This window comes from Scophthalmus maximus, chromosome 9 (assembly GCF_022379125.1).
Source record: "Scophthalmus maximus strain ysfricsl-2021 chromosome 9, ASM2237912v1, whole genome shotgun sequence".
NCBI lineage: Eukaryota > Metazoa > Chordata > Actinopteri > Pleuronectiformes > Scophthalmidae > Scophthalmus > Scophthalmus maximus.
In genome coordinates, this window is record NC_061523.1 from 12,286,521 (window position 1) to 12,308,096 (window position 21,576).

At 42.6% G+C, this 21,576-nt stretch overlaps 3 protein-coding genes and 1 long non-coding RNA gene across 8 annotated transcripts; 3 read left to right on the forward strand and 1 right to left on the reverse strand.

Annotated features, from left to right (window-relative positions):
• Positions 1–829: 829 nt before the first annotated feature.
• On the reverse strand, positions 830–9,686 carry rgs14b (regulator of G protein signaling 14b). 4 transcript variants are annotated; one of them, XM_035650095.2, is made up of 15 exons: positions 9,481–9,686; positions 7,425–7,446; positions 7,116–7,267; positions 7,005–7,022; positions 6,284–6,427; positions 6,024–6,200; positions 5,857–5,938; positions 5,631–5,731; positions 5,231–5,449; positions 4,860–4,936; positions 4,414–4,540; positions 3,708–3,789; positions 2,862–2,914; positions 2,327–2,429; positions 830–1,830 (listed from the first exon to the last, which is right to left on the reverse strand). In XM_035650095.2, the coding sequence occupies exons 1-15, from the start codon at positions 9,523–9,525 to the stop codon at positions 1,571–1,573; spliced, it is 1,662 nt and encodes a 553-aa protein (XP_035505988.2). In that variant the 5' UTR covers positions 9,526–9,686; the 3' UTR covers positions 830–1,570. The 4 variants fall into 4 exon arrangements, with proteins under 4 accessions (XP_035505988.2, XP_035505986.2, XP_035505987.2 ...); XM_035650093.2 differs by having other exon boundaries at positions 4,860–4,933; positions 6,930–7,022; XM_035650094.2 differs by having other exon boundaries at positions 2,348–2,429; positions 6,930–7,022; positions 9,481–9,685.
• Positions 9,687–10,511: 825 nt separating this feature from the next.
• Positions 10,512–14,028, forward strand: LOC118319595. 2 transcript variants are annotated; one of them, XM_035650097.2, is made up of 8 exons: positions 10,512–11,844; positions 12,019–12,073; positions 12,158–12,226; positions 12,378–12,413; positions 12,773–12,811; positions 12,931–13,185; positions 13,462–13,629; positions 13,862–14,028. In XM_035650097.2, exons 2-8 carry the CDS (start codon positions 12,028–12,030, stop codon positions 13,942–13,944), a joined length of 696 nt encoding a protein of 231 aa, XP_035505990.1. In that variant the 5' UTR covers positions 10,512–11,844; positions 12,019–12,027; the 3' UTR covers positions 13,945–14,028. The 2 variants fall into 2 exon arrangements, with proteins under 2 accessions (XP_035505990.1, XP_035505991.1); XM_035650098.2 differs by having other exon boundaries at positions 10,523–11,844; positions 13,531–13,629.
• Positions 14,029–15,007: 979 nt separating this feature from the next.
• Positions 15,008–18,992, forward strand: arl3l1 (ADP ribosylation factor like GTPase 3, like 1). Its single transcript, XM_035650826.2, has 6 exons — positions 15,008–15,274; positions 16,085–16,228; positions 17,365–17,481; positions 17,929–17,979; positions 18,133–18,318; positions 18,535–18,992. The coding sequence occupies exons 1-6, from the start codon at positions 15,257–15,259 to the stop codon at positions 18,613–18,615; spliced, it is 597 nt and encodes a 198-aa protein (XP_035506719.1). The 5' UTR covers positions 15,008–15,256; the 3' UTR covers positions 18,616–18,992.
• A 1,556-nt stretch (positions 18,993–20,548) lies between these two features.
• LOC118320018 lies at positions 20,549–21,533 on the forward strand. The gene is made up of 2 exons (XR_004796187.2): positions 20,549–20,653; positions 20,969–21,533. It is a non-coding gene; the product is annotated as an uncharacterized LOC118320018 (long non-coding RNA).
• The last annotated feature ends 43 nt before the right edge of the window (positions 21,534–21,576 follow it).

Consider the following 21,576-nt stretch of genomic DNA (forward strand, 5'->3'; position numbering starts at 1 on the left):
CACACACACACACACACACACACACACACACACACACACACATACACACACACACACACACACACGACGTGTCAATCATAGCTCAGTGTGCTTCGGAAGCTGTGGATGTGACAAACAGGTATTGTATGTCAAACATTAATCCTTACAGATAGAGCTCTGTTCATCCTCTCGGGTTAATAACTTCAGTGACATTTACATCTACGAGGTGATGTATAGGCAAGGTGGGCGAACGAGACACGTCCCCTAACCTCGTACTGTCCCACACGCTAAAATATGGATGCTGCTGCTGACACCACCCATGTGGATGAATCCATCTATGACTCAGCTAATTTGTTTTTGTAACCCACACAATGGCCAAACACGCCCCCGCAATAGTCCTCTCCCAGGCTCTTCAACTGGAAAACACCTTCCAGCAACAAGTCTGGAGACAGATGGAGCGAGTCATTGGCTGCACACTCGTCACAGAGAGCCAATCAATGCACCGCAGTGATCCCCGTCACTGTGCGAAAATTACATCATTGCGTGACAACATTTTAGGAAGGGAGGCGTCTCGACCGAGGGATGAGAGCAGATAGTTAATCAAAGCCAATTACAACAGACACCTTCACAGACCGACACAGGCCAGACTCTCCTTACACGGCATGACTCATAGTCAGTCCACTGGACCAATGGGTTCTGGCTGCATTTTGCATGAAACCAAATCACAATCAAAGCATTGCTCTAGCCAGAAAGAATCCGTTCAGAAAAAAAATCCTTTGAGGGGTAAAAGCTGAAACCTGATTTTGTTTTTTTCTTTCCCCAACAGCAAATGTGGACAGAACACATCACGTCATCATAAAACATTTTTAATTCTTGGGATACACCCTATGATATTTTTGATGATCACAACATCTCATTCGCTCCCTGTAATACCACATAACTAATGAACTAATGAAAGATCTGGACCCTGTTGTACAGAAGAATCTAAAGGGACAGGAAAACAGGACATGGCCAGGGTTTCGTTAAGTGCCATCACAGCAAACCAAATGCTTCTAAGTGCCGCAAACATACATTTACAAAACTCCAAGTAGGCACACAAACAATTCAAAATATGTAAAAACTGTAAAAGTGTACAAAATATTCAATTATCTTAATAGAAATGAAGAAAACACAATTGTATAATACACTTCAAAAAAAAAGACCCTGGACATTCACTGGTTCCTGTGGGGAAACATGTTTCAGCTTAGAGTTTGAAGAAATGCATGACTACACAGAGAAATATTAAATACCAGAGAAAAACTATTTCAACACGCTGATTTCAGGGTGAAATGTTTGAGCTAAAACCTTTTTTTCAAACATGTATGGATGCATTAAACAATTCATAGCACACATATCCCTCAAGGATGTGTAGTGTCTGGAGACGCTATAAATGCTTGCCAATATGTCTTTTCTTCTTCTCAAATCGCCTCACGGGGCCTGTCATCAGTAGTAGAGATGCACAATGCTGTCTCAGCTTATTCGTAAACATTTCTCTTTTTTTTAAAGTGCTTTATTTTCCATCTTTGTCCATTCCACACACATGAAGAGTCATTCAGAGAGTCGTTTCTCTCAAGTCTTTGGATCGTGAATCAGCAGAATCAGGGGTTCTCTCCGCTACACCGGCTGGACTTGACATCTTGTCCCCCGATTCCTTTTTGGGTGGGCGGGTTGTTCTGGGCTCCTGTGGCTCCGTGTCCTGCCCCTGGTCTGAGGCCCGCTGCAGGAACAGAGGGACCTCCAGCTGCTCTTTGGTCAGGAGGCCTCGCTGGTCGTCAACCCTGCACTGCGCTCTCGTCAGCATGTCCAGAAACCCTGACGCAGACAAAATGTCACGGTCATTCTGACTTTTATTTCAAACAAATTGATCATTCTAATTTGTCTGATGGATTCACATTGTGCCTGACAGTGTGTAGGCAAATCTTGGAAAAAAATATTCAGCTTATTGTTGATCAATAAAGCTTGTGGAAAGTGTTTCTTGCAGGAAAAATGCGCCATGACCCCTGGCCTGGCGAGATACTAGGGTCGGGTGATAAGGATAACATATTTTATTTGGCAAAATAATATTGTAATAATGTTTCTATATTTTCATTGAAAATATGAAAACTCATGTGTCAACTTCCTTCGTGGTGGAGGATAACTTTTTTTCCAAGGTCACGAACAAACCTCCAAACTCAAATTGACACACTGATTTTAAAAATCCAGATATTTCACCAGATTTAAAAACAAATTAATTTGACATTTTACAGTATATAGACTGCCTAACCCTCTTTGTTGCTGCTGAGGTCTCATTACATTACATTCCTCCTACCATCCATGTCGCGGTTCTTACTGGGCTTGGGCTGAGACTTAGCTCTGTCTGTCCGCTGCAATGATCGAGCCTCCGCGATGACGTCTCCGCTCGCTGTTCCTTCCTGGGGCCAAAAGAGATTCCAGTATCATCAATATGTGAAAAAACATTTCACAGGCCCATCAATCCAGTTACAGTAGAAACAAAATTCTACAAATCACACAAGGATGAATCTTTCTCACCAGGGAAATAAGCGTTGATATAGATATATATATCTACATACACACACACACGTTACGTTATGCAGACCATCACACAATGTAGTGTGCTTCATGAAAATATTTCCTATCCCCTTTTTATATAACAGACAAAAAGTTATTATCCATATACAGATAAAACAGCAGGCTGACCTGCTCTTGGTATTTATTATTTAAATAATGCAAGTTATTGTTCATTGCTCCCACGAAGCCTTGATAACCTCCATTATATTCTTAATCAAATAATTAACAAAAGCATCCCCGCAGTTTGCCGCAGCAGTCTATTAACACTGCCTCACCTGTGTGGCTGCAGCAGAACCACTGCCTCTGGAAATGTTCGTCTGGTCTTTTCCTGTTCAAACCACAAAAAGCTGCAAAGTTAGTTTATTTTCTTGTACAAAAAGAAGTCAGTGGTCTGCTGATGATGGTACACACTCGATTTTCCCGTTGTGTTAAACACTGATATCAGCCAGATAACAAGTATTCTTGAAAATAATGTAACCATCTAATCTATTTCCCTGTGCCTAAATGCAGTGAGAGGAGCCCTCAGCTTAGCGGGGAGCACTGATCTAAAGTGAAGTTGGTTCGGGTCTCTCAGCAGTCGGGAAATCAGGTGAGCAATCTCGAAGTGACAGAGGACTCAACAAACCAAATGGACTCAGACATTTCAACCCACAGAGAGAATGAAAAGACTGAGGGAGACACACAAACGCACAAGGAAACCAGAGCGGGACAAGAGGAACGTGCAGACAGTGACGCAGAAAAAACATGGGCAGTGAAGTGGACGGTGAGAGGACTTTGTCTCCCCGCCAGCTAAGAGTGAGAGAGAGCCAAGAAATGCACAACACGTTCCCAAGGAACAACTCAGTTAAATGAAAAAGACGGCACCGGCAGGGTTCAGGCAGCATTCAGAAGAGGTCACGCAAAGCATTACCCCCATGCCACCCACATCAACTACACTAACAGGGGATGGAAAGGGAGAATGTGCCTTTATCAGATTTGATTGCACTCATTTCATTTACTCGTTGGCCAGGGTTTCATTTCATCTTCCGGCTGCCTGTGCTTTTGGGGGAGCAGCGTAGTTATGGTGAAATTTACTTTACGCAAACCAGCTCACATTGAAGTGAGTGGTCAAGAATATTAACCTTTGAGTTTGTCAAGTCGGAGCGTCTTATTGGCCAACCGGAACACGGTGCCGCTCATGTTCACAGGCTCATCGGTTCCAACCTTAAACGGACGAGAAAAGGGAAAAAAAAGACACTAAGTTCAGTTGAACAGATGCTGACAGGCAATGACTTGGACAGTTTTGGGGGGATGAAGCATCAAGACCCCTACAGACACCGGATTAATGCATTGGTGAAAATGTTTAATCTCGTTACGTATTTCCCATGAGAAAAAATTGTGTTGCACATTTCCTTTTCATTAATCACATTAAAATTACAGATTTGATATGTTCGATATAAATATTAACATGCACATCGACGCGTAAACTGTTGCATGGCACCGGCTGCAGACAGGACAGACAGAGAGAATTCCTAAAAAGGAGCATGTTATAAAAAATGTGAGACAAGGTAGTGAGTCATTGATGTAAATTCACCTCACTGAAATATGAGAATATATATATATATATGTGATGTATGGCATGTGTGTGGGGTGAAAAATACTCAACACCATCATGCTTGTATCATCCATGATTTATCATTCAAGCATTTAAAAAGGTTTAAGAAATGAGCTCTTTATCAGGACAGTCCTTCATTCACAACAGAGAAATTGATCATCTGAGTAGCACAGGCCACATATTATGGTCTGACACACACACTCACTCACTCACTCATTCACTCACTCACTCACCATGGTGACCAGGGCCTCTTGTGGCTTGAGGTGGTGCTTCTGCATCACCAAAGAGAGGGCGTCCTGCAGCGTCTTACTAGACTTCACCATGATCCCTACTGTCTTACCAGTGAAGGCAATCTCCAGTCTGAAACACATTGACAAGCAGCTGAATAGAGTGGAGCAGCCGTGGAGCATTAATGAAAAATAGTAACGCAAAACTCACTCCCAATAAAATCTTAGCAGGAAATACAAGTTTCCCCAATTACATTTAACACAGTACAGTGCAAATCATGACTGCAACTATTTCTGCCCTGAGTGCCAGTCTTGCATGTCTGGTGCTAAAACACGGACTTCCCTCTAACATGGTGAGAGGTGACATTTTGTACAGTGGGGGATGATGGTGTGAAAGCCTGCTAGGCTGTCAGAGACAGGAAAAAAAAATGGAAGTGACACAGTTGACTCACGCAAACATCACCCTGAGCTCGAGAGAGACCTGCTGATCTCTCAGTACAGAGCAGTCCTGGTCCAGCGATAAGGGCTGCTGCAGAGAGAGCAACGGTGCATCAGACAAAAGAGAAATGACTGTGGCTTTCAGAGATGTCATCTTCAACCGGGGAAACTGATACGCTTAACACGTTTGAGAAAAATTCAGAAATTGATAGAGGGAGTGAGGTGAGGCTTTGAGAGATTAAAAAAAAGAGGATGTAAGAACAGGAGGACGTCATCTTTCCACTTTCAAAACAACTCAGTGCAGTGTTGTACAGTTGTCATTTGTGAACAGCTTCTTGATTTAAAGCTGCGGCTGTTGCAGGAGACAGAGCAGCCCGACTCTCACCTTGTCCTTCCCGTGAAGGTAAATGATCACGTCCTTCAGAGGGAAGCCTCTCTTTTCACACAGGCTAGCCAGCATGTCTTTGATGGGCTGGCCATTTCGTGTGGGGGCCAGGGAGGCACTGCCATCGGGGAGGTAGACACAGCAGTAGCCCCCTTCCACCTCAATCCGACCCCCACCTCCACTTCCCGCATCTAGAGAACGGGGACTTGATCTGCCGTTCTGCATCACAGATGGAGGAGAAAGGATTTGAGAGTGTAAAAATATGATGCACAGTAAACGGAGTTGGTCATTTCATGGCAGATTTTCCTCTACTACAGACCAAATTTGTGAAATGTCATGTGTCATTTTCTGCAATTGATTTCTGATCAACAGCAAAACCTATTGTCTCACATGCACCGACCTCTATCTGCCTGTAGAGGGAGCCAAGCTCCACACTGCTGGTCGATTTGGGCGACATATGGGACTCCTTCTGGGAGACTGCACCCTGGGCGTTGGATGGATCTGTTGTAATTGATGGGAAGAAATTAACAAGAAGCGAGCCAGGCAGTCAGCGTGGAACAGGGTGACAGGATCTACACCAAGGCCCAAACGCAGAAGCACAAGCTGTGTCATTTGACAGGAAGTACCTCCCCAGGATCCTCTTTTCTGTCGCCGTTGCTCTGAGAAACTCTTTCCACCTGGCAAGCTGTTAGAGTCGGACTTCTTGATCTGTTTGAGACAGTAATGAAAAAAGACAGTAATGAAAAAAAAAACCTTCATGTCCCCGCGGTCCAACGTCTGCGAGCCAATCTACCTTTGTGTCACTGAACGAGGGGCTTCTGGAGACCACGTCTTCCCAGGATCCCATGTGAACCGGCTCATTAGAGTGCTGAGGAAGAAGTTTCCCTTCCACACTTGTCAAGGTGCATCTCTGGTAAAGAGGAGAGCGCACAAAGCGCCTGTAGCTGTCCATCTTCATCAGCTTGAATATCTGACGCAAAAGCAGGGACAGTGGTGCCCGTCGTCAGCCGAGGCCCCAACACTGTATTATTAAAGTGATATGATGAAACAGACCTGTGCTTGAGCCTTGTCAAACATATCAGGTGTGGGCTTCTCCAAGTCTTTCTGCTCTGTCTTGGCGGTGTCGTCGATGTTGACCGAGTAGGGAGCGCTGTCGGACAGGTAGGTGTTGTAGATGGAGCGAGCTTCTGCTTTCAGCTGGAAAATCAACAACTCCGAGTTCAACTTATTACCTAAACTCTGTTTCCTAATCATCGTCTCTGAGCCAGGAACAAGGACAAGCCTCGATGACACTGGAATTTGGATTTAATCTGATTGTTTCATGTACAAAGAATCAAATCGACCCTTTCCATGCCTCCACACTGCGAGTCATGCAAGGACTGGGTTGCTAAAAGCGAATCCTCTGTGAAATCACAGAATAAAAGGTGAAGTTAGCCTTTTAAATTTCCCAGCTGGTGTATGTAAACCTTTCAAACCGTTAAAACAACTTTTTGTTTTAAACCTTACTTGATCACACATTGTAGTTGCACATCACAACGTTGATTAAATTATAGCAACTTAGCAGCTATGTAGCCCTCACTGTGAATATTCAACTTCTTGTCGACGATGAAGAAAAAACAGTTTCAGGGAAATTACAAAAAGAATATTCATTTTAACACAAAAGGCCAGTGAGCTACTTCATCAAATGAAGAGGGCAAACCTCGTCCAAGCAGGTGGGGGGTATCTTTCTGATCTTCTCACACGCCTGCCAGAATAAAATGTTCTCTGCACTCACCTCCGACCTCAAGAAGGCCTGTGGAGAAACACACATGAGGACGCATTATTCTTGAACTTGTTGAAAACGACAGCACACACCACACTCGCACGCGTGTCCAGCGCGACCCACCGTGAAGTAGCGGACCCCGCAGGGGTCCTCCAGCAGCTTCTCAAACGACACGGCCCAGCTCAGCACACTGTTGGTGTGGCCGGCCTCTCCGCCCGGAGTCCCTGGAAGACTGGAGCTGCTGCCTCCACAGCCCCGTGCAGACATGTTCAGTTCTACAACACACCCAGACACAAAAAAAAACACACCCAGTTATCGGCACAGAGAAGCATGATCGAGAACCAGACTGAATCAGACGTTTTCATCTGTCGTGCACGGACACGTTCAGGTTGTAGAAATGTGACGTGTACAGGATCGACTGATCGTGCTTACCTCCATCTGACACTGCCTGGCTCTGTGAAGACAGAGAGAGAGAGACAGAGAGAGTTTACAGCAACTCTTAAAACGAACAATTAAGAAAACAGCTGATGACTTTTTTAATTCCCCTGTATGTAACAGTCGTGTCGTGCAATCAGCCGAGGCTGTTCTCGCAGGAAGTGGTTGTGACACTGAACAAAATGGCTCTCATTCAGCTTTCAGAGCTGAGGAAGTTCCCCCCTTATAAAGCGACTTTCTCTTTCAATTCAGGCACGTTCACAGACAGTCGGAAACTGAATTCTGCAAACTCTTCGCACATGAGCCTGTGTCAACAAATATCCTGATAAATATACTACATACTGATCACATACCCCGTCCGGGGAGGTGTTTCAGAGGATAAGATCAGCGGGTTTACTGAATCTGTTTGTTAATACAAACTTCAACGCAACGTTGTCACTACTAACAGTCAAGAAAGTTGTTCTCAAGAAAACTTCTTTATACTTTCTAGAAAAATGTCCAATATACTAGCAAGTTGTTGAAACGTTTATTCATTTACAAACTGATTGACTCTTTTCATCTCTGCTGGATTTATTTGTGTGTTGTCCTTTTTTAAAAATCTTGCTTTGATCGTCATATTTGGTCTTCATTGTGAATGGTGCTGTGCTCGACATCCTAACTCCGTCATTCACGCACATGCAGCTTTTTTGGTTTGAAATGCCCAATTAGTTTTGGCTCTTTGACAGAGAAATGTAGTACAAAGGGAGTCATCTCTTTAGGTAAACTGACAAGTCATGGTTTTCACAGACACTCCATCTTATGTTGACGTCATTCCGGGAATAACCCACATCAGAATCAACTGCTGAGTCACACGGAAAGGTACATGTTGTATTGGGAGCGAGGAAATGTTTCTTTTGGCGTCGACTTGTGTGGCACAACAGAAATCCACGTACAGTAAAACTCAAGGGGCTAAAACAAGCTCTGGTTTTTAAAGTGTCACAGAAGTACACAATGACCAAACAGCCAAGATGTTTTTTGTCCTCAAACATATGAGAAGATATACTTTGCATGTGTAACGCAATTGATTTTAGTGCATGCAAAAAGAACGGGTCCTTGATAACCACCCTTTATGAACTTTGATCGTGTAGGCATGATACTGGCTGGCTGTTTCTGCAGGTGTCGGCCTCACTGTGACTCCACCTCTGCAATTCTGTTGCTCTACTGCTCAAAATCTGGCCCGTAAAAGAACAAAAACATGTCAGTGCCTACAAATACACTTCTTGAGGCCAAAGCACAGTTTTGCATAAACTGTCATGAAAAACCAATGCTCCGCCAAAATCCCACCTTTGCACCTTTCATTCTCATGCTCAGCGACAGAGAATCATTTTCTTTGAAGGAGAGACAAGATATGCAAACATTCCCTGTGTGTGGGAAGAAAGAAATTTCCATCACACCAAATGCAAAAGAGAGAGAGAGAGAAAGAGAAAGAGAGAGAAAGAGAAAGAGAAAGAGAGAGAGAGAGAGAGAGAGGCCTTTTAGACTATTGCAACAGCCATCTTTTCTCCGCCTCTACAAAGGACAGCTTTACATACTCTTTCATACCTTCAGCACAGCTGAACCAATTTAAGAAACATAAGGGTCTCTTGCACGAAGTGGAACAAAAGCACACTCTGCCTTCACGTGGCAGATTGACATGTTTTGGTTTCTACTTCTGACTCAGGCAGAACTCTGCTTTCAGTAGCGACCAACTGCAGCAACACCGCCTGATTGGTTCTGGCACTGCTGAGGAGTAGATAATGAATACTACAAGCCACCACAAGAGTAAAGATCAAACCCTCAGCATAGTCTGACCTGGATATCAGCTTAATAATGTCAGGACGTTTAAGAAAGCAGACTGAGAAAGTGATCAAATAAATTTAAAATACATTCCCGTTCATTGCAAGGCCACAACACACCCAACACCAGCTCACCCCTCTTAACCTTAAGCACACTCACAATTTCAAAATTCCACTGTACGAGCTGATAAGACTTTCTTTATACGCCATCAATAGATGAGCAAACCACGCCAACTCACCATGTCGCCAATAGGAAACCCCAGAGCATTGCAGTTCTTCGCCATGATGGCCCGGTCACCAGACTACAAGCTGAACTCCTGTGCGATGTGCGCACTGTCAGGGGACACAACTAAGTGCTCCACCCAAACATGATGCACACTACACACACACAGGCATCCTGTCACTTCCTGCCTGGAAGGGAAGTCTTGCCATAGCAACAAGCCACAAAAGAGGAAGTATGGTTACTATGATCAAACTGTTCTCAGTTCTGAAGTCTTGAGAAATACTGTGATGTGGGAACACAGACATGACAGATGTACTCATTCTGCCTTTGATGTAGTTACTGTCAGAGTCAGTCGATGCAGCTTTGTACCGTGATACGACGCATTTACAGCTACAGCTCGTCCTGCAGCCCAGACGTTCTGCAGCATGTGTGACAGTTTCTTTTTTATAAGTAACAAAGTTTTATTTCGACTTGGAAATCAATAAGATTAAAGCAGCGGACTAGAAAAAAATATCCTGTGATGCAGCAGTGTCATGAAAGTCAGAATAAAGTCAAATTTGTGATATTCTCCCGCACAAATATTCTGTTTCTTTTTTTTTTTAAAGACTAACATTTGATATCACACTTCACACTGTTCAGGGCCATTCAAACATCTTGTCAGCCTATATTCATGAGGCATGGAGTTCATCATTATCTGAACATTATTCTGTAGGTAAACCAATTAAATGAACATAGATTCCAAATTAAAACTTGGAATTAAACACAAAAACAATAAAAATGTTAGGGTAACAGCATTGAACAGTATTCAGCTCTCCAATTAGCTCAAGTGAAATGGTTGTCATACCTTAGTATGCACCAAGACGCCACTGGCGATGGTGCACCATTTGTCATATTTCCTGTTTTGCTTTTGTGCTGCAACTTTTGCCAGGCGGCAGCACCTTTGGTAAAGTCTTCTGATAGTAACCATCCTCAGGGGCACAAACACACTGCGAGTCGAGGCGAGGGGGGGTGGGGAGCTGCAGCAGACAGCTGAAAGCTTTCAGCCTCAGGGTTGATGAACAGCTGTGATCTGACCTGACGGGCCTCAGTGAGGCCTGGCATGTGCACGAGCCAGCGACCCAGGTGAAGCAGGACATTTTAATCAAAGGTGCACACCTCCACCCGCCCAGAGAGACTGTTGGTTTCACAGCTAATACATTGTCAGTTAGCTGTCAAGGTTCTGCCAACTTTATCCTGGATATCTGTATCTTTTGTTATGCAAAGTGAGTGTGAGCATTATCGGCACAGGTTATTTGCATGAAATGGCAACTCTGTATCTGAACTCGCAAGAGCTCAGACACTCAACACTAGCAACACAGTTTAGTCTCCGAAAAAAAAAATTCTTGTGAATACTTAATGGTTTGGCAATACTGTGAATCCTCAAGAAATTTTAAGCCAGTATGATTGTTATCATCGAGTTATTCTATCATTTAATTTTTTTTTAATTCAGCAGGAGCAGGCGTGACTGACATCCTAAGATACAAATTTTGCCAAAACCAAGATTAATTATTTAAAAAAATATATATTTTCTACAAATCATAGTTGCCGAGAAAAGTGGTGCAGGTTTATGTTCCTCTGCAAACTGAGGGCAACAGCAGTATGGTTAGACACGGCTGGGACATAAATTGGTTCATTATTTCTTTGCTTACTTGTGTTTGTGTCAATGTTTTCCACACAAAGTCTAAACACGTGAAGGTTTGGCGAAATAAATCTCCAAATGGATGTTAAGAAAAAAGCATGTCTGGTCACCAGCTCCCTCTACTGGCCACTTTATCAACATACTGAGAATGAATTAAGGTCATGCATCAGTGAGAGATAATAATTTATTTCCAAGCATCATTTCTTCAGTCAGTTTGGTTCTAATCCAAAATATTCTGAGCAAAGTTACCGCTAGTATGTGTCACGTTATATGGTGAGTGCAAAGGCAGTGTTGGGTTTTGCATAAGTAACCAACTGTTTCCCTGATAGCAGGCACACATCTCTCTCTTTGTCTTTCTGTCTTCTCTGCTTCTGTGTCTGTCTCACGTTTGTCTGTCTCTTCATCTTGTCCTCTGTAACAAGTGGGAAAACACCATCATTTTAACCTTAGCGCCACTCGGAAAAACATGGGGCAAACTGCGTTCTGACTGGCAACGATACCAACACTCCCACCAACACACATACACACATACAACGGGGATATTGTTTGTGCTATGTGAACTTCCAGAAACAGCTTTATTTGCATGGGTATCGGTGTTTATGATCAGTTCTGCCGAGCCTCTTCCAATGCAAAGACCATGAGGTTAGGCAAAGCAGAGCAGCTCATCATTCAGCTCTGCGTAACAAGACAACACCACAACAGGTAAAATAAAAAAACATTTGAGCATAATTATACAGTATTCCTTCTAAGCTTTTAAATGAGTTATGAGACCTCATGCCGAAGGTTTTAAAAATGTCTGCGCTATGACATTTTCTAATCCTAATTTGTGTTCTTAAGCTTATTCTAAATGCAAAGCAAAATTCTCTCTCCCAACAGAGAATCAGAATGAAAGAGATGTTTCAATATCTTTTGTTTGGACAACTCTTCATAGGTAAGTGTGTGTGTGTGCGTGTGTGTGTGTTCCTATCAGGATGTAACGTGTGCCTTAGTCTGCACATCTGTTCTGTTATTTTAGCTGGTGTCGGCTCTGCCTGTGTTTCTGACAAGTGTCTGAGATGTAACATCACAGGAGCGACTCCAGCAGGTAAAAACAAAAAAACCTCTGCCTCTATTAATAGACTGTATGTGGAACTTATTATTGGTTAAGTAGCTGCTAAAGTTGATGTCAAGATAACTGTGAGGCAAGATACTGCGGGGAACATATCTCTTTAATTCTAACCCTTCCATCTCTGTAGATTTTTGTCCGAGCTGCCAAGACACTTGCATTAATGGTTGGTGTCATCTTTCTTCTATTATATTATTATAATAAACTTCAAGATAAATCCAACAATTTGTTTTCATACCATACAGTAAATACAGTATTTTATCATGGGATGTGGGAGTACAACGAGGATTACACAGAAACAGGTGTTAAATTAACTAAAATCTCATATATTTGATCATATTTTACTGTGGGTTCATGAGTGAGTATATTAATGTTCTCAGAGAAAAAAAAACATATATTACCTTTATCTCCAAATTAACTTCATGAACACCTGGAATGCATTATGAATGTCATATTGTAAATTGAATACTGATTGTGACTATTGATTCATTTCCGCTGTTTATTTTTCTCCCAATATATATGCAGATACAGTATATGCAAATATGTCAGCAGACTGCAAAAAAGGTAACCAGTAACACTAACCTTGTCTGTGACTGTGCTGTGAAACGCACATTGTGATTTTTAAGTTATGTAAAACTATGACTGTTGCTTTATTCCCCTTGGCTGTTCATTCTTCCCATCAGCCTTTCAGGTTTCTATCAATAGCAGTGGATCCAGCGTAAACGAGGGGGACGACATCACTCTGACATGTGTCCATGACCTTCCCAGTTTGGCTCTGACCTTTGGGTGGAAGAAGAAGCAGGAAATCCAGGAAAACGAAAACAAAAGCGAGCTGTTTCTCAAAGGAGTGCGTCCGTCTATGTCGAGCCAATACATCTGCTTCTTGAACAGCTCATGTGGCTATTACGAGTCTTTGCCACACGGTGTCACTGTAAAGAGTGAGTAGACCTCTTGCTTTGTCCACACAGCCACACATTACCTTCATCTTTAAGATGTGTACTGTACATTTTGACTCATCAACAATAGCCTGATTATACTGAATTGAATAGGTTCTTAATTAATAATAAAAGAAATCTTCAATGCTTTTAACATGTGAATAATACCTTTAAAAACACACACTGAATGAAAAAGAGATAGTTCCACTGACTTGAGTGGAATATATACTTTAATATACAAATGATTACATGTATAAACACCTCACTGACCCACAATAGCATGTGTCTTGTGTGCTTTCTTTCTGTCTGTGTTTCTGCCTCTGGGACTGTCTGTGTGTCCTCGTACAGACAACAGTGTGATCCTCCTGGTGATCTGTGGGATTTCATCTTTGGCCCTGGTCCTGCTTATGGGTCTGGCATTGAAGTTTAAGATGAAAAGAGACAACGGTAAGAGGCTCAGCTCAGGCCGTCTGTGCAATCACACCACACTTTAAATAAAATCTTTCAAAGTAATAATTAGATATTTTAGCTGTCACTGCGCCCATCCAAGAATCAATCCAGCACATAATCCCTTGAATGTGAGATAAAATGTGAACTTCTAAGGTGCTGGTAAGAGGATTTTCTTATGTTTCGATGTAAAGGTTTACACACATCCCCCTCTTTCTGTCTCTCCATGCAGCTAAACAGAGAGAGAGAGTGGAGCACAGGATACAGGCTGGGAAGATACGCGATCCGGCTCCAATCGTTCCGAGGGCGTCCTAATATATCACAAATCAATACTGACATTGTTTCACAATCTGCTTTTGTAGTATTTCATACGGAAATAAAACTTAAATGTAAACCCTTTCTTTGACACTATGTGTGTGTGTGTGTGTGTGTGTGTGTGTGTGTGTGTGTGTGTGTGTGTGTGTGTGTGTGTGTGTGTGTGTGTGTGTGTGTGTGTGTGTGTGTGTGTGTGTGTGTGTATGTGTGTGTGTGTGTGTGATTGCGGGTTAAGACTTGATTTGAGATTAGGGTTAGAATTGGGTTTAGAGTTGGGGATAGGCATTTAGTTGTAATGGTTAAGGTAAGAGGCTAGGGAATGCATTATGTCAATGAGTGCTTTAACAACTTTGCGTGCTTGTGTGTGTGTGTGTGCGTGTGAGTGTGTGTGTGAAAGACAACAGGTGAGGTTTCGATCTTATGTATCAGGGGTGGATCCATGATGTAACACAGCATTCATGTTAACCACGCCCACTGACCAGCACGCCTGTTCAGTAGAGGAAAGGACCTAGAAATGTTTTAATCCAGACACGGGACAGACTTGTTCAAACTAATCCCGCTAAATGTTCTACTCACAGGATCGCACACCACACAGCAGCAGCTTTGTGGCGGCTGGCATGTAATGGATATATGGGGTGATAATTCTTCCCACTCCTCCCCAAGAGAGGGATGGATGTGGGATTTGAACGTTGACTTATGAACACAGGAATACTAAATTCCCTGGTTTCAGCAACATGATATAATCCTCTGTTAAGCGCACACTGTTATAGTCTCTGAGTGTCTTTCTGTTTTTGCAGTGATTTCCCCTCAGCCATATGGCATAATGTCTGAACTTTGTTTTCCTCCTTATAATATTTGTGTCGAGAGTCTGTCAGGGTGGACTGTTTATTCGGTTTCCTCCCATAGCAGGTGGTGAAGGGATAATCCAGGTAAAGCCACTGCAAAGTTGAGATGGAGGGTTGGATAGAGGAAGGGGGGAGGGTGGGTGGGGTGGCCTTTGCATGGACAGGGCTAATTCTGTCTTCCTAATCCCAGTCCCATTCACCCTCCCCCTCTTCCTCCTTACTAACTCCACTGGCGACAGTGAGGAGTATTTTGTTGTTCAGGTAGACACTGCTATCACAAACACACACATAACACGTAACCCACTCAAGTTCACTGAGGAGGTAGAGCAAAAAGGGAAAAAAAGGCTGCTGGTTCCTTTTTTTGTGGACAGCTAACCTGGGTGACCTGGATAGCTGACACACCTTTGTGAGCTTCACTGGAGAATGTAGCTGCAGCCCTCCAGCCGACCCACAGGAAACACGCCACCATGGGAGAAGCTCAAAAGGTTAGTGCCCTGATCTGGACAACATTGATCTGCAAAAAGACTAGAGAAACCAAATGTGAACCTTTAGTATTTATTTAAAACAGAATAATTTTTAACAGGTAGTAGTGACTCTCATAGTATGAGTATAAAATGTGTTTTACACATTTGCTTTATGTAGATGCAACTTTCAGCAATGATGGTTGGATTATCAAAAGTCCTTTTTGTGTTACCAAAAAATATAAAAAACCTTTATTTTTCAAAGGGTGCCCTTCGATGTACAATTAATCACATATACTGTAGCATCTCTCATCTTGAATTTAAAGCTGCAGTGCATCTTTGGTGAGCAGCCTGCGTTTGTTATCTTGCTTCAGGCTAATCACCATAAACTTTTATAGATGAAGCAAAAGGTTAATTCTTAAAGAACGGGAGTGGGAGCTGTATTATAGCTCCAGACATTCGGGCTGGAGATTGGCTGTTGGGTGGGCGGAGCAAGATGGGCACTCATACGTGCTGTGTGTAAGGAGAGCTTCGACCTTGATTGGAAATAGGTCAGGGGGATTATCATCAGTTTTCTGATGCATATGTCTCTTTATTTATCTCTGGATATTATCAGAAAACACTGCATCCTTAGGAAAGATCTTGTTCTTCTTCACATTTGGATATTGTTGTATTCCAGGTACTCACATGTTTTCGAATTCTAAACCAACTCATTACAGATTTGAAATGCTACTGTAAGAATATAAGACAAGATTAGTTATACAAGTATAGAAAAATCAGGGCGACACTGTCTTTTCCCAGTTCCTCCAGCTCACCCCCTCTTCCTCTATGCAGGGCTTACTCTCTGTCATAGAGAAACTGAAGGGATCCACAGAGCAGGAGGTCAGGATTGTGCTTCTGGGGCTGGACAACGCCGGAAAGACCACGCTGCTGAAGAGCCTCGCCTCTGAGGATGTGAACACCATCACACCAACACAGGTGAGGGCAGGTTAAATGTTAAAGCTCATGCACTCACACTCAAACATCGTGACCCTATAGGGAAGGTCGCACGCTGCATGGCACTGAGCAAGAAATGCTGAAAAGGGTTTGCAGATGATGTTTTTTGTGTCTATTCATTCATTTCACCACGCACAAGTCACTTTATAACATCAATACCAACAGGCTGCGTCTGCCAGCAGTATTCCCTCTATGTTCCACGATCAAAACATTCCAAGGATATTTAGAATTTTTCATGTTACTGTGGCCCCAGCACTAGAAAAGGCAAAGGGATTGTATCTAATCTTGTGAGACCAGCTTGATCAGTGCACGCTCGCTCAAAGTAATGGGATTCAGATGACCTTTGCTTTTCTGACACTGTGGCATGAACTGATTGGTTTGACAGTACACACATGCTTTAACCACTAATCAGTGAAGTAATGATGGGAGCATGTCAGATCATCTCTTAATACTTTTATGTAAAATTCCTTTCATCAGGAGATAGACTGTGTCCTTGCATGACTTTACTGAGTTGCATGCTCTCAACACATTTTCTGAGAAGATCCTTGCATCATCCCTTTTTTTTGTGGTTATCTAACCTCTAATATGATCATCTAATACCATTGCATTACTCTCATGGGACAAGACACGGAGCAGATGTAACGTCAGTTCGAGTGTGACAGCTCATCAGACATCAGGCAGAGAGGATGCAGTCCAGTGCAACATGGCAATAGTCACCACAAAGCTAAATCAGACTTGACACACAAACGCATCCACTGCACTTGATCCTTCCAGTCTTATCCTCAGATTTGCTCCTCAGATGGCCCTCAGGATAAAGTTGTTATACAACCTCGCAAGCTGAAACAGAAAGGAGCCGCATTGTGGAAAGACAGCTACAGATTAACTCAGTGACCGCTTCCTTTTAAACGCCCCTAGAGCATATGTATCCTGCTGATACGTAATGAGAATGTGGTTAAGAGCAAATCAAACAGAGATTAACTTTTTGCATTGCCGCTGAAGGGATTTCGTGAATTCCATAACAGTTTGCAAGTCTTACCAGGTGCCGTGTACTGGCACAGTGTTGTACTGAAGGCAGCGATGTGTAGTACAGTGACTCCAGCTTTGTGTTTTTCCTTCAGGGCTTCAACATAAAAAGCGTTGCCTCGCATGGCATGAAACTCAATGTTTGGGACATCGGAGGACAGAGGAAGATCAGGCCTTTCTGGAAAAAGTACCTGGAAAACACAGACCTGTTGGTGAGTGACTTCATTCAAGTCAGTTCAAGGGTAACTGTCCCCTGAGAGACTGGTTTATTCTTCGTTGGGATCTTCATTAGCTTCCTCAAAGCTGCTGCGAGTCATTGAAAATACAGAAAGAACAAAATGGAAACAATGAAAAGGCACGTCACTGAATTCACATTTCACAAAGAGCTGATACACAATGCGTCATTATTCAGGACAGGAGAAAAACAAATGCACAAGTAACGTAAAATTATTGCGGAAGGGACTTTACATGATAAAATCATGAGTTTCATTTTAACTATTTGAAAGGATGTGACAACTTTGTGTTTTATTTTCAAGTAAATAGAATCTCTGACATGCAGACTGTTGAGTGTAAACACTATACTTTGGTCTTTGTTTTTGTCTTTTTTTACCTGCAGTAGACAAGAGTATGACTTCACAGTAATGTGTTTGCTCTTTCAGATTTATGTTATTGACAGTGCAGACAAGAAGCGGTTTGAGGAGACGGGTCTGGTGAGTTTGATACAGTTCTCATTTCTCCACACAAATACGTTCTGACAAAAACCATGGAAAAAGATAAATAGGTATAAATAATTGTTTGAATTTTTTTCAGCAAAGTCAGCAAGTCGGATATTTAACAAAAATCATTTGCGTGAATCTTTGCAGGAGTTGTCCGAGCTCACTGACGAGGAAAATCTAAAGGGCGTTCCAGTGCTCATATTTGCCAACAAGCAGGATCTGGCCACGGCATCGCCGGCCAGTGAGATCGCAGAGGGACTCAACCTGCATACGTACCGGGACCGCGAGTGGCAGATTCAGGCCTGCTCTGCTGTGTCCGGGGAGGGAGTTCAGGTCAGACCCAACATAATTTATCCTCCTGATGGAACCAAAGCAACCATATAAATGCTCTCCGCCTGTCTGAACTGTTAAAATGGAATTTGCTGTATTTGCATCAATAACTTCTTTGACTTAATTACTTTGACACTCTTGTTTAATTTAAATCTTAAAACAGTTTGCAGTTGATTATGAATCTGATTTAGACTGTTTCACTCTTCATTTCTCTGACAGGATGGCATGAACTGGATTTGCAACAACATTATGAACAGGAAGAAGCGAACCAGTGTGAAGACTGACCAAGATGAAACTTGAGAATCAGCATCTCAACTCATTTTTCAATGAGGGATCGAAAAATGTCTCACTTCATCTAATATCAATGCACCTCACCTATGACAGATCCTGCGCCCCCATATTTGGATAATTATATGGTATATAATGTAGTTCATTCAAATTTAACACTTAAGCACTTACTAATGATTGTCGTCCCCATAAAAATGAATATTTTTGTTCTCCTTATTCCAGGGATCTTTGTCAGGTGAATCTGTGTGCTTTCCGTAAAATGCTGGGAAAACCAAGCTGAGTGTGTAGCCATGTAGAACTGTTGGGGTTTGTCAGTGTCATAGACACCAGTTCAGTGTGAGTGTCAAGTGTGTGTTTTGAGGTTTTGACAATAAAATAATTAGTCTTTTCTCCTTTGCTTCTTTGTAATCACAGTTTCCAAGCATGCATAAGCAATGGGAGCAGACAGATCAATGGTCAATGTAATATTTTTTTCTTTAATTGTCAGAGAAAGCACGTTAATGTGTCTGTAAATGCCAACGTTTCCCTGAGTGACATGAGGAATAATAACAAGCTGATCCGCGGCTCAGCTGACATCTTCCTGTATTTCCATAGTACAGTGAGAGAACGAGTAAAGCAAGAGCGAGGGAGGTGAGAGTCTGCATTTATGCACTCGCATTGGCACAACAAGATATCAAATCTTCAAGGCACGGCAGAACAAACAGTGCAGGAAATTACAGGCAGCAAAGGATGACTGATTCACAGCAGGGAAACGTCCTCTCAATACGGTTGCTTTATATGTTAAATCTATAAATCCGTTACATAGCACACAGTCCCTCGCAGCAGTTTGTGTGTCGTACTACTGATCATATTACATATTGCACCTTTCATGTCCAGCTGTGAACACTTCGCACGCTCCAAGCTGAAATACAAATATTGTGGGAGCCGCTCTGAGGTAAAATCATTCTGTTCTTGGATCCACAAAAAAACAAAACATCATTCAAATCATTTAACTGATGCAATTCGTCTGTCCAGTGGTCAGAAAACTTCCCCGGCTTAAAAGGCCCCGTGATCTTTTTCACATATTTGTCCTTTGGAGTGACCTTGGCATTAGGTACGTCCTCAACTCAGCCATTTTGATGTATTCAGCTGCAACTGGATCTGAGGGGTCTTTTTATTGTCTGAAGCTGTAATTAACCACATGAGGGTGTGTTTTAAAATCACATCAGCAGGCAGATGAAATTATGTCAATAAATGAGGGTTTTTTTGGGTCTTATCTGGTATTTTTGAGTGCGTGTGTGTGTGAGTGTGTGTGTGTGGGGGGGGGGATTCTTTGTTTACTTGCTCAGCGTTAAACAAAATGACTGTTTATTAGTAGAACAGTTGAGTCATAAAAAAAAGTTGGAGCGAGTCCTAAAACATTTTTTTTTAGGCGTCAGCGCCTGTTGAGGCAGCACAGCGGGGGGGTGGGACAAATTACAACTTGTACTAATGAATCATTATGGCTGTTTGAAAGAGACCAGAAGGCACAATGATGATGAGATGGGTTTGTTCAACGCTGCGTCGCTTACCGACAGGTGGCAGCATTGGAAAGGCTGATCGATCTCAGTGGTGACGAGGAGGCTCTGCCCTTTATAAGAAAGTGATGTGGCGTACTCAAATGTCACTGTTATCATGAGTGCTGCTTTTAAAGCTCACATCTGACTGGACAGATCTCTGCCCAGTTCCAGAAAAAGGCCATTAGATTATAGACAATTTTTATTATTTTATTACAGGTGGTGGGGACATGCATTGTGTTGTTTTAGCTCTGAGAATGTTTCATGTAATTCACTGCTCTTCTGCCCATTTAAAATACCTCATTTTTTTATACTATAAAACCCTTTCTTGAGGTTATGTGATGTCCCTTTTACACTAGTGGCCCCTCAGCAATCGTTGCCATGGCAACACTCGCTGTTATTCGTGGTCCACCAACCTCTCTTATTCAGTCTAGCCCTCCCTCACTCTGGTTCCTCCATCTCTCTCATTTTCCCAAGCTCTGCTCATCAAAAGACACTGCGAACCCACATTCAAGGTAAGAAAAGAAGAGACACAGCCGATAAAAGACGGCTTGTTTTTGATGAAGATAATCAACCAGTTGCTTTTAAATAGACTGTATAGAATCTTGTTTCTAAAATTGATGATGTTAAATTGTTTCAACAAGCTTAACGTTGCTCAAAAAGGAATTATGTTAAGAATGATATAAAAAAAAACATTGTTATTGTTTTTTTTAGATTGTTGACATGATTGAACATTAGAAAACATTTTTTTTAGAACGTCACTTGAATTACTGTCTTATTAATTTGTGCATGTGGTAAACCAAATTAAAAAAAATCCATTTCCCGTTCAGGTTGTAACAGAGTATCCCAAGCCACAAAGGCCCCACATCGTCCTGTCATGCCAGAAGTCGCCCACCTGGCCTCCATGAAGCCGCAGTTGCCAACAGTGACTCCACAGCCCAGTTTTCACGCCACATCATTGACCCTCAGAGCACTGACCAGCGCCACCACACTGCTCCCATGGGAGGAGCTGCACATGCAAGTGCACACCATCCTGATCATTGTTATCTTTTGTGTGGTCTGCTTACTGCTGCTACTGGCCTTCGCATATGCTTTCTGCTTCCATTGCTCCATCCGCTCGTCCCCCAAAGACTCACACAGAGCCACCGCATGCAGCCTAGACCGCGAGGACGCCACCTACAAGCGCAGTTCGTCCGACAGCCAGTCAGTGGGGAACATTGTCTGACTGGGGACTCTGCACCAGAATAACTCATATTTGATTCATGTTAGGATTGTGCTGTTCTTGGTTGAGCATGTATGGCATTATATGGATGAGACATCGGTCGAAACTCCTATTTAATTTGATATTTATTTTCATCATTCATTTTGAAGCCTAAATAAAAGGACATAGCAGGCGATGTGCACTTGAGTTTGAATAAGATGAGCGAACACATGCATG